The sequence below is a fragment of the Chelonia mydas genome, chromosome 4 (genome assembly GCF_015237465.2).
Source record: "Chelonia mydas isolate rCheMyd1 chromosome 4, rCheMyd1.pri.v2, whole genome shotgun sequence".
Taxonomy (NCBI): Eukaryota; Metazoa; Chordata; order Testudines; family Cheloniidae; genus Chelonia; species Chelonia mydas.
Genome location: NC_057852.1, coordinates 127908194 through 127920854, shown reverse-complemented (window position 1 = coordinate 127920854; position 12661 = coordinate 127908194). Strand labels below are relative to the sequence as shown.

Here is a 12661-nt window from a genome sequence, read left to right as displayed (position 1 = left end):
GGCCACAGCATCACACTGGGAACTCACATTCATCTGATTATCCACCATGCTCCCCAAGTCTTTTTCAGAGTCACTGCTTCCCAGGATAGTCCCCCATCCTATAAGTATGGCCTACATTCTTTGTTCCTAAATGTATACATTTACATTTGTCAGATTAAAATGCATATTGTTTTCTTGAATCCACTTTACCAAGCAATCCAGATTGCTGTATTTCAGTGACCCGTTCTCTTCTTCATTCACCGCTCCCCAAATCGTTGTCATCTGCAAATTTTATCAGCAGTTATTTTATGTTCTCTTCCGGATCATTGATAAAAATATTAAATAGCATGAATCAGAGAACCAATCCCTGAAGGATCCCACTAGAACACACCCAGTATGTTGATGCCTCACTTACAATTACATGTTGAGACCTATCAGTTAGCTAGCTTTTAACCTATTTAATAAGTGCCATGTTAATTTTATATTCTAGTTTTTTAATCAAAATGTTGTAGAAGTCTATCAACATTATTATATTTATCAGCCAAATTTGTAATCTCATCTAAAAAAGTTAGTTTTACAGTATGTACTTTCCATAACACTGTGTTGGTTGGCATTAATTATTACCCTCTGGTAATTCTTTATTAATAGAAAAGGAGTACTTGTGGCACCTTAGAGACTAACCAATTTATTTGAGCATAAGCTTTCGTGAGCTACAGCTCAATACAGCTGTAGCTCACGAAAGCTTATGCTCAAATAAATTGGTTAGTCTCTAAGGTGCCACAAGTACTCCTTTTCTTTTTGCGAATACAGACTAACACGGCTGTTACTCTGAAACCTGTTTATTAATAGAGTCCCATATGAGTAGCTCCATTATCTTGCCAGGGATCAGCGTCAGATTGACCGGCCTGTAATTACCCAGGTTATCGCATTTTCCCTTTTTAAATATTGACCCAGTATTTGCTTTCTTCTGGAACTTCTTCCTCAGTGTTCCGAGAATTATTAAAAATCAACACTAACAGTTCAGTGAGCTCCTCAGCGAGCTCTTTTAAAACTCTTAGATGCAAGGTATCTGAGCTTGCTGATTTAAAAATGTCTGGCTTTAGAAGCTGCTGTTCAACATCCTCCTGAGATACTAGTGGAATGGAACAAGTGTTATTGTATGATATGACTACATCATCTGTTTTTTCCCAAATATGGAACCAATATTTATGGGATGTTTCAGTCTTTTCTGCATCATTATTGATAATTCTACCATTTCCATCTAGTAATGGACCAGTATGTTTGTTACAATTATCTGACAAATCTGGCAACCAGTTCGATCCTGAGCGTGTGAACAAGACCTACCCGCCAAACATCTAAGGGGAATATCTGAACCACCTCAGAGTATCGGTGTCTTGTCTCCAGCTGTGGCCCATCCCTCGTGCTTCAGAGGAACACAAAACAAACAAAAAAAGCCCCCAACTCAGAATACATCTGGCCAATTGTGATACCAGGGATGAGGGGGAGGAGGATTCCTTCCTGACCCCTTCAGGTAACCAGCTGAAGCCTTGAAGCATGAGATTTAGATTATAGTCATTGTCTTAATGCAGAGCTGCAAGTTTATGAGTATACTGAGGGCAGTGCAGAGCTTCCTGTTCTCTCTGTGTACCATGAAGGAAGGGAATGAACAGGGGGATTCTCAGATTTTGACAAAGCAAATCTTAATTTCTTGGTAAATCAGCACATGGGTCCTTGTTAATGGAGTAGGAATAATTTTTCTCTTTCCAGGGCAAAAAGCATGCTCAGAAAGTTCGCCTTTATTTCCAAATGCGCAGTGAACAAGATGACGGACAAGAGCCTGGCAAACAGAAGAGACCAGATCATGTGAACTTTCAGGTAACATTTCCTCTTCAGATCTCTGGCTAAGATGTTAAATGAGCTCTTCGTTGTTGAACCCTTGTAACTGAGCTTGTCTTTGGTTTCAGGTGGATGGGAGTGGAGTAGTGGACAAAAACAAATATTGCAATCTTTGCAACATGATTTTTACTTCTCCAGTTGTTGCTCAGTCTCATTACCTGGGAAAAATACATGCCAAAAAGCTGAAGCAATTATCAGGAGACCAACCTCAAGTGCCTGCACAGAACACTCAACCACAAACAGGTGAGAACTAAATGGGCTTTGTGTCCTACATGGTGCATGTATTTTATTGTCGCTTCTCTGAAACAGATGAAGTGAAGCATTGACCATCTTCCCAGCACTACTACTTCACTGTGCTTTTATTGAAGTGTGGCAGAAGGTACGACAACTCAAGATGCAACCATCAAGTGAAAGAATGAAGACACTGTTGCTTAATCAGTGTCAGCAAGTCCATAGCAAAGGACTGGGAGTCAGGGACCCTTGCGTTATAATCCCTCCTCTTCCACTGACTGTGGCTGTAAGCAAATGTCTCCATTTTTCCATCTGAAATGCAAATAACAACACTTCTACTCTTGGGGTATTGTGAGGGTTGATTGCAGCCCTTAGCAGGCATGATGCTAAATTAGTATTACTAATTATTAAGAAAATCAGTCCAGGAACACATAACTGAGACTAGCATCTTGTGCAAGTCCTAGGGTTGAAACCTAAAGTATCTTTTGTGTTCTCGTGCCACGCATTCAGTATACCTGCAGGAGCTGGAAGAAGGTGACTTGGTGGTGACAGAAGCTCACGTGCCTGGTGAGCCCATTCTCCTCTGTGAGATGAGAGAGACTGAGGATTATTTTCTCTCTTGAACAGTGTTGTCTGGAGGCCCCAGGGCTGCCATTCTGCTGCTCTCCCTTTTCAACTCCAGTAGTTCAATACTTGGTTCTATAGAACTATTCCAGACTTTCCTTTGTTGTGCTATTAACAGGTTCCCCCACTGGTCCTTCTACGTCTCTGGCACTACAGCAGCCCTCAGCTGAGAAGCTCTCCCAGGAGCTGAATGTTGAAGAGTCCACGTCATCCTCTAGCATTGCTTTGGATTTAAATGATCCAGACAAGTATTGCAAGCTCTGCTCAGCTCCCTTCAATAATCCATTGATGGCCCATCAACATTATGTTGGCAAGAAGCACAAAAGGAACGAAGCACGGAAGAAGATGATGGCGGAGATGGGAGAGGAAGTTGTTCCTGCGGAATCCAGTGCAAATGGTAAGTGAGCTATGGGGAATTATTCCAGGGTCTTCACTGATTAGAGCTGGGTGTTTGATGGTGCCTGATTTGTGCAAGGAAGTGAGGGCTCATTCCTCTGTTTTGGATTCAGTTTGTTTTCACCTTTCCCTTTGTGCTGTCACTGTTAGATTTTATGGTCTCTGAACACCTTTGCTTTGGAAAATATTTCCTGATAGCCCTGAGGTCCAAATCCAGTTCTCATTGAACTTTGGCAGCAAAACTCTCATTGACTTTAATGGGAACCGGATCTGGCCCTCAGTGAACTGCCAACCCTTCCTATACTAGAACTCAAGATCTGGATCTGACTCCTTATTCAAATGTTGCTATTTATATATTTCAGATCTCATTAGATGAATCAGGCTGTTGATCATAAATAAACTCAAGGAATACGCTTTGATGCCAAACAATAGCCTGTTGGGATTGGGTGTATTTGCTGAATTTGTCTGATAGATAAGGTTGTTGGCTTTTGAGGTGGGGCATTTATTTACTGATTTTGCTGTGTTTGGAAATATTGATGCTTCAGCTTCTAAAGGGCGGTGAGGGGGAGGGGGAATGATGTGACTTAGTAAAGCACAAGCCTTTCCTCTTCAGACCTTACCATGTATTCACTTGACGCTACATGTGTTACATCCATTATGTACCATGTTGAAATTTCTCTAGGCATCATCCAGCATTCTCTACTCAGGAGATGCCCTTGTCTAAGCTAATACTACTGTATTTAGACTGGATGGTCCGGTTTATATTGTGAATGCTTTATACTTTATCCACACTGTGTATTTACAGTAATACTTCAATTTCCAGCACAGTTATCCTTCTTGTCAGCGCTTGGGTACCAAGATAATAGATGCTCTAGAAATATCATAGACGGAGAGCTCATCATCAATGCCCATAAATAATAATCTCGTTATTTAGATCATGCCCATAATATACTATATGCTTTAAGGTTTACTATCACAGACCCAAATTCTCATCTAACTAGAACAAAACAAAATCTGTTTACCAGAAACTTTGCATCTGTCTGTAGAAGATTTTAGGAGGACGCTGTCTCTATAAAATGGCAGTTGCTTAAGGGAGTAGACAAAATGTGCTTTGTGTTTTGCTGTTTGTTTGCAATCTCTTTAACCTGCAGCTCTCTGTTCTTTCAGCAGTTGGAGTTGGTAACTACATATGTCCTATATGTAACATCACTCTTACGTCTATAGAAATGTACCAGTCCCATATGCAAGGAAATAAACATCAGATTAAGTAAGTCTTTTGTCACTGGGGCAACTTGCATTGGCCACTGTCGGAAGACAGGAGACTGGGGTAGCTGGACCTTTGGTCTGACCCAGTATGGCTGTTTTTATGTTTTTACTGTACATCTCTGGCTGCACCACTGCACTGCTGGTTCAAGTTTCTGTTAAAGAGTAGAAGGATTGGAGGGGGTGCCCATCTTGTGCCGCAGCCTCTGGTGGCTGCTCTGTTAATTGGCTTTGACGTTGCACATTTATTCTGCTGACTTAAATAGACACCAACAATTTAAAAATCACACTCAGATCAAAAATGTGACTACCACTGGGTGATAACATCATCTCCCTTCCTTCCCCACTCCCCAGATCAGCTCACGGAGCTTTCTCTCTCACACACACACTCAATTCTGGATGTTCCTTGCCTGCGGAAAAGGCCTGCACAGTTTTTCCTTACTAATTTCGCCAGATGGAGGCAGCACCACATACTTCGGTATGGAGCCTTCTGTGCTCAATCACCGTTGGAGGGAATGGCCTGTAATGTGAGGTTACCATTGCCATGGCAATTTAGGACCTGATCCCAAACGGTGTGGAGAGCCCACAACTCTCATTGGCCTCCATGAAAGTTGCTGCACACCCAACACCTGTTGGGAACAGACCCTGTTAATATTAAACAACCTATATAAATAATATAGTAAAACTAGTTTATTTACAATCTAGATAGAGGAAAGTCTTTAAATCTCTGTGTCCAGCTAGTTTAACAGTTTGTGGCTTTAATCTCTCTCTACATTCACAAATGGTATAATACTTTACTATCTGGATTCTGTACCACAGAAAGCTGGGAAGACAGGATATTTTTTTTTCCCCTTCTCTTCCCCCCCCACCCCACAACCTTTTTTTCCTTTCCTTTCCCCTAGTCGCATCTTTTTAAAAAACAAGACAAAACTGCTGGTCATAATAATACTTAGCACTTCTGTGTGCTTTTCAAGGCATCTTCTCCGCTTAGATGTAAATGTACTATGTAACATGCCACATCTAAACCAGGAAGACATAAAAGTCTTTACCTGACATTCTACCATAGTTCAAAAAGGAAACAGGCCAAAAAGTAGATTCGTTTTAGTAACTAAGATTTTATATCTGATTCTTGCAGAGAAACCATGGTTGTCAACCTCATAAAGAATTCAAAGAAAACATATGACTCCTTTCAAGATGAATTAGAAGATTACATTAAAGTGCAAAAAGCTAGAGGACTGGAACCAAAAACATATTTCAGAAAAGCAGAGGAGGAAGAGTTTGTAAACTATGAGTTAGAAGTTGTAAATGATTCTGATAATATTGTATCTTCCAATGTTACATTTGAACAAGAACAGCATTCCATCCTCTTCTCAGAAACATATATGTCATCACATGCTGTTGAAAACAGATCTCTGTGCTGGTCACCAGCTCATGAGAATAGGCTAAGACTAGAAAACATGGCTAAATGTCATGACAGCAAGGAATATTATTCAGAAATGCAAACATCTCAGGTGACCTCTTTCAAAGATGACAGCTATGGCATATCATCTGCAGAATCCAGTGACTGCTACAAACACATCTCTTCTGATAATAGCACCCACTCCTATAGGAAAGGCCGAAAGCTTCGAAGGAAGCATGAAGAGGGGGAAAGACACACTGGGGAAGGAGAAGAGACACACAACAAAGAAGCCACAAAGCAGAAGAGAAAGGAAAACAGTGAAGACACAGATTCTGGAAAGGACAGAGAAATGCAAAAGCGAAGAAAGATTGATCTAGATTCAACTCACGAGAAAAAATCAAAGCATAGTAAAGACAAAAGAATTAAAGAAATACCCACTGAGAAAGAGAGTAGAAAGCACAAAAAGGATAAAAGGAAACTACAGCCTGATGGCAAAACAGAAGAAGAGATACTTTGGGATGAATCTATCCTGGGATTCTAATAGAGGTTTTGATTAACTTTATGAAGTCGGTATTTTTTGTAGTCTCTCTTAACCATGGTGTACTATGTTATGACTCAATAGTTTTTGTCCCACTCTGTGGAAGCAAGAAAAAGCCTGACTTCTGAAAGTATTGGGTAGTAGGTATGAATCAGCTTTTAATAATCTCATACACACAACAGTCCTACAACAACATGAATTGAAAGCCTATAATCTGTTCTGGAATGTACTTCAAATATGGGTCAGTAGCTATACCATTCCTTCTGGAGTTTTATCACAACGAATTGTCTCTTCCAAATCATATTACTGGCATTAATGTGGAGAATTTGATTATTCTTCCATTAGTATACAGAATCTTGTAAAATAAATAAGTACACAGTATTCCCAACCCTCCCTGTTCCAGTTTCACTAAAGGCTTTTAAGGGGAATGTGAAAAATATTTAGGTTTTTTGGTTCCAATTATTTACAACTGTTATTTTTCCCTCAGTTCTGAGTGAAAAGAGAGTCTATTAAACATGTAACTGATTGTCAGACATATGTTGTCCAGTATATTTTTCTCATAGGTGTGATCCAAATTTTTAGTTTAGAAAATACTGATAAAGTACCATATGCAAAATCAATTTCAGTTGGTAATTCCAAGCTAAGTAGTGTTTGCCACTCTGATTCAAGATAATTTACTTAAAATCTGCAACTATCAGTGGTGGAATAGAGCTTGATTTGAAAAACAAACAAACAATGCTTGAAAAATAAAAGAACAACTTTGTTGGGGGGAGGGTTAGAAATAAAATTTTACTAGCTCTTCATTCACAATATGAAACTAGATCTTTTTGATAGAGAACTAATGTAATATTTGGTGTCCTATAGTACATGAAATGAGTTGGTGTTCTCAGGCTGCCTTTGTGCTACTCTCAGGTCCTGGGCTCAATGGGCCATTGAGACTGGAACTACCGTTGCACCCTTACAGATGGTCCCTCTGTGGCAGGGTTGAGTCACATTAGCAAAGGAGTTGGGGGGATAATGTACAGTGTCTGCATATGGCAGTGGTTTTCACTCTGTGGTCCACGGACCCCTGGGGGTCTGCAGGCTATGTATAAGATTTCCAAAGGGGTCCGCACCTTCAGTTGACATTTTTAGGGATCCACACAACAACAAAGAAAGTTTGAAAACCACTGGCCTGTGATGTCTAAGGTCTTTGGCTAAAGGAGGATAGGAGTTTCCCTTGCTGTCATTCTTTCACCTTAGGAGTGTTAAATTGACTCTAAAATGCTGTTCTACTCACCAAAAGAGTGATTGGTCTGTCATGTAAATGCTGCACATGCTACTTGTCAGACGTTCTCATCCAGCATATGTGATATGGATCTCTATTTTATATTGAGAGGTTATAATTTTCTAGCCATTCATATTATTATAAATAATGTTGTTCATATTTTTTCCAAATATTTATTTGCCTGTATTTGCAAATTTGTGTCAATAGGTATTTATATGACAGTCCATTTTTAAAACAATTACCAAGCCCATTTAAAAAAAATACTTACCATGTATTGCAAGTACATGTTTACCATATATACTGTTTTTAACTGTCAACTGTCATACACTTTTTTCCTCCCTAGTTGCAAAAGCATCTAGATACTGTTGATAACTAAAGGAAAGTGTGCCAATTTTAGGTTATTAATCTAATTGAAACCACAGAAGCATGGGAATTTTGAGATGAAGCACAGACGAAGGCCCCGATTCTACAATCAGATCTGCATGGATGGACAATGACATCTGCATGGAGACCTATTCAAGTCTGTGGTGCTCCATGCAGGCTCAAGGCTCTATCTGCACAGATGCAATTGCAGAATCGGGGACTTAATCTGTGACACGTTCTTTTCTAAACTTCTATATTGCGAGGGTCTTTAAACAGACAACTGCTGTATATCAGCACAGTAGGAATGAGCTATGGGCAGATTTTCAGTCTTAACTGTGAACTTCATTGTTGCATTAAGACTGCTTGAATGTAGGCTCAATGTGAGACAGGATAATCTAACGGTTAAAATGAGGGACTGGGAATCTGGACTCCATTCCCAGCTCTTCCACTGGCTTGCCACATGACCTTGCCGAAGTCACTTCACCTTGTGCTTCAGTTTCTCCATCCGTAAATTAGGTATAATAATAATTACCTCTGAGAGGGATTGTAAGCTATACTGTTTGCAAAGAGTGTGGTGATCTTCAGCTAAAATGTGCTGTGTGAGTCCAACGAGTGTGTATCTTAAGGGAGGATTTTAGAATTTCCTGTGCCCACCTGTCTTTTCTCCCTGGTATGTGGTACATTAAAATATCCATTGTGATATCCATTACAGATATGTTTGAAAAAGGTTATGACTAAATAGGACCTCTCTCCTGCACTTTCAAAAGCAGGAGAAAAGTCTGGTTGACTGTGAAATAGAATATGTAGCCAAATAATGTCATCTGAAAGCTCTACAGGGTACAGTTTTTAAAGATAAATGTGAACTTCTGAATATACCCTGTATGCCCCCAGCTCAGCAAGGTACATTGTGACTATTCACATCTTAAACTTAGTCATGCACTTAACCTACCTTGCTGAGTCAGGATTTAGGCCTTTAAAATCTCTCCTAGCAGCATCTCTATAAAGTGAAGATTAAGAGGTATTCTATTTTAAATGTAGTATATGGTCTGAATACAATGCCCTTCAACTAGCTCCTATAACTGTCGTTCAAATTTATTATAAAAGTACAATATATTATTTTTATTTCTGGGTTAGTGTAATTGCATAGGGAAATTACCATAGATATAAAAATATATCAGGTGAACAAATGTTCAGAGTGTTTTAAATATTGGAATAAGACATTAATTTGATAATTAAGCATTCCTAAAATTCTTGTAAGTAGCATTTGTGCTATTACTCATGTTACTGTGGTAAAATGCTTAGCAGTATTTTTAAAAATGGGACCAAATTGCAGTGAAGTAGCTAAATGATCGTTGTCAATTAGTTTAGGGTTTTCTCTATATCTCATTTATTTTATGCTCTGTTGCTTTTCGTAATACCTCTTTAGAATGGGGAGCGTATCATTCTAAATGTCCTGAACCTCTGAGTCATGAAATGGAGCCCACCATCTGTATTCGGATCCCTCTAAAAGTTAGTGACTGTTGGTTTAAAAAATGTGTTTATCCATCAGATACTGAGGTGAAAGCATCTGGCTGTGATTCAAGAGATCTCTGTTCTCTTCCCAGCTGTTCCACAGACTTCCTGTATGACCTTGGGCAACTCTCTTAATTTCTCTGTGCCTTAGTTTCCCCATTTGTAAAAATGGGCTGATAATAGTTTCATGGTGTTGTGAGGATTAATCCATTAATTTTTGTGAGGCGTGCAGATACTATAGTGTTAGGCTTATAAAAATGCCTATAAATAAAGATATAAATGTACAGTGATGACCAAAAATGAGCATAAATGCCACAATTTTTTCACTTTCGACAGAAAGTCTTAAAAACAAACAGAACTATTCCTTCTAAAGAAGGTTCAACCTTCAAAAGAAAAATGAACTCATTTTAGCAATCACTCTTGTCAGATCAAAAGTTGGGCCTAAACACCATATGATATATTTTCAATAAATGTAGAGTGTCTTAATTTCAGAAGGCTACAGGAAAAGCACATAAGGCTGCTGTTTCATGCACGATGAGCTGCATGTGAGAAATTGGAGCAGCAATTTAGGCCTAAATTCTCGACTTGTGATTTTGGGGTGTCAAACTTAGAGATCTCTTAAAGGGCTCCCTGATTTTTAGAAAATGCTGAGGACTTGCTCTCTCAAAATTAAGCTCTGTTAAGGTGTCTCAAGTTGGCCACCCAGAATCACTACTCGCTTTTGGAAAACGTAGGGCTTCGTGCGCCAACTCTTTCACCTCTGGAGATGTGGGCTCCCCTACTTGTGTCCCAAGTCAAACTGAACTTGCTGATCTCATCTTAGAATGAGAAATTCACTGCTGCACAAACAGGCCGCCTCCTCTAAAGAGGGAAAAGAGGGAGTATTGCGTGTCCGGACTGAAGTAATTGCCAGACCCATGACGTGAAACTTGTACCATGCCTTTCTGCGAATGCATAGTGCTTTCCTGTGCTTGCTTAGCCCACTTTCAACTTCAACACCATTTTTAACCAGTATGCTTAACAAGTCACCTGATACACGATCCCCTCCACATACAGCCAAACTGGTTGTGGCTTCATTCACATTATCTCATTAAGGCCCCACTTCCACAAGGTGCTGAGTGACTACAATTCTGCCTGAAGTCTTCACCCAAGTACAGGACTATTCCAACGAGAGGTAAGGTTGCTCAGCACCTTGAAAGATTAGGCCCTTATACCCAACCCTGCTCCCTTTGAAGTCAATAGAAGTTTTGCTGAGTTCACTTGGATCAGGATCAGGCCCTAAATATTTAAGGGATAGGGATGCATAATCTTCGCATGTCTCTCTCTTGGTGTAATATGCCATACAAGGCCAAATCAGGAATAAAGATCCATGCATTAGTCTGTGAAATCCATATCCATTATTCACTGTCATGCAGTTTTATGAACTAGAGCATTCAGTACAGTTCTGAATTATTAGATGGAAACTCTTATGCATGATTCTCATTTACGCTAAGGCCCCTTTATGCACTCTGGCACGGTATGTAGATAATATGCCTTAAAGCGGGCATAGTTTACATGTATATCATTTTAAGGTTCTTGGACTCCCAGAGTGATGTAAAAGTGGTCTATTGTAAATGAGATTCAGGCCCTCAAATCTGAGGGAGAATGTCACCCTAGATCTTTAACTGGCTGCTCTATGTTTTTTGTCTCTCTCTCTCTTTCTTAGATTAGCAGATGAAAGAAAACAATCTCTCATCCTAAGGAAAGAGAAGAGCTATGGGCAGACCAGACACATCAACCACACTCCTCTCTCTCTGCTGTCTCAGCCGTTCATGTGGCGAAAGTGTTATGTAGGCTAACACGTGCAAAGCTGTGCACACAGTGTGCAGCTTGGCTGTAAGCAGTGGGTGCTGGCACAGTATCAGGTACGTACAGTATTGGGTGCGGAAGTAGTCACGGTGCCATAACCACTCCTGCTCTTCCCTTTCACATTGTCCCCCTTCTCTTCATATGTGACAAAACAGGAAAGCTAATGTCAGTGGGGAATAAGAAATCCAGATATACTTTTGTGCTGATGTCCAGTCTCTATCTTCTTTATAATGACTGTTTGGTCTGCTGTAGCTTTTATCCTAAGCTATTATTTTACTCTAATATCTGTGATGATTTAGTAGCAGGGACTGCTTCTAGCCTTGCCCGTATCCCGCTGGCAACTGGATTGAAACCACTAGTTCTGTTTTATGGAAGGGCACAAAAGACGGCAGGATGGAGGCATATATATGTAACAATATAATATGTTCTGTCAGACTTATTATCTATCAGTGGTAGCATAACTGTAACAAACATCTTTTTATAAAGCTGTATACAGTAACCCTGTTGCGTACAAAGAGCAGCTGTTATACAGGTAAATGACTTACATGTCTTTGCTCACATTGAGGGGCTCTGGTGTTACCGCAGTTCCCACAAGTGCAGAGCTAGGGTAGTTTAATGTGATCACAACAGCAAGATGTGTGCATCTCAAGTATGATCCAGAATGTGCCTGTGTTACGTTTGATGGAGCCCCAAATGTTCTAACCCTTGTGTTTCAATAATAATAATAATAAGTAAAAAATTAAGCACCTAAATCAGTGTCTTGGTTTTCAGAAGTGCTGATCATGTGCAGCTCCAGTTGACTTCACTGGAAATTGTGGATGCTTAGCACCTCTGAAAATCAAAGGCCGCCTATTTAGGTGCCTAAAAATGAATTTTGAAAAAATTTGAACATTCTGATCTTAATAAGATCAAGGATAGTTGTGAAATGCTGCAAACGTGACTTCTTAAACTCACTCATTCCTCCCTGTGTGTGTTTATTTGTCTAGTGGGCCCACGAAAATGAGCTTCCCACCACTTGCTGTGCTATGCTAGCTGGCTTGTCTTGTCGCATTCACCATTGAATAATGCTGGTGCCTGCCTACGGAGGTAAGGTGGGTCTGTTGATTTTCCCCCTCTCCTCCCACCCCATATTGTGTGGTGGTTGCAGGTCTCTGATAATGTTTGTTTTAATCTGATACGCACAGAGAAGTGTATTTGTATTAGTTTTGGTGACTAGCTATATAAAGTACATAACTCTTCCTGTTGTTCTGATACACAGTACAAATGATGGCTCATAGAGTCATATACAATCAGACTGATTCTATTGCCATTCTAATCTGTATGTGTGTCCTTTGAATGCATTTAC

General features: G+C 39.8%; 1 protein-coding gene across 7 annotated transcripts in view; it reads left to right on the top strand.

Moving 5' to 3' along the window:
* KRCC1 (lysine rich coiled-coil 1) overlaps nucleotides 1–12661 on the top strand; it is a 49709-nt gene that overhangs the window by 31653 nt on the left and 5395 nt on the right. For 2 of the 7 annotated variants that reach the window (XM_043544878.1, XM_037898305.2), the window contains exons 3-7: nucleotides 1747–1854; nucleotides 1944–2118; nucleotides 2849–3127; nucleotides 4294–4393; nucleotides 5525–6859. In XM_043544878.1, coding sequence (XP_043400813.1) covers nucleotides 1786–1854; nucleotides 1944–2118; nucleotides 2849–3127; nucleotides 4294–4393; nucleotides 5525–6329 — 1428 coding nt within the window. In that variant the 5' untranslated portion in view covers nucleotides 1747–1785 and the 3' untranslated portion in view covers nucleotides 6330–6859. Of the gene's footprint in view, nucleotides 1–1292; nucleotides 1511–1746; nucleotides 1855–1943; nucleotides 2119–2848; nucleotides 3128–4293; nucleotides 4394–5524; nucleotides 6860–10563; nucleotides 10643–11173; nucleotides 11373–12302; nucleotides 12403–12661 lie in introns of those variants that run through there. The other 5 variants (XR_006290252.1, XR_006290254.1, XR_006290253.1 and 2 more) reach the window with 5 other exon arrangements.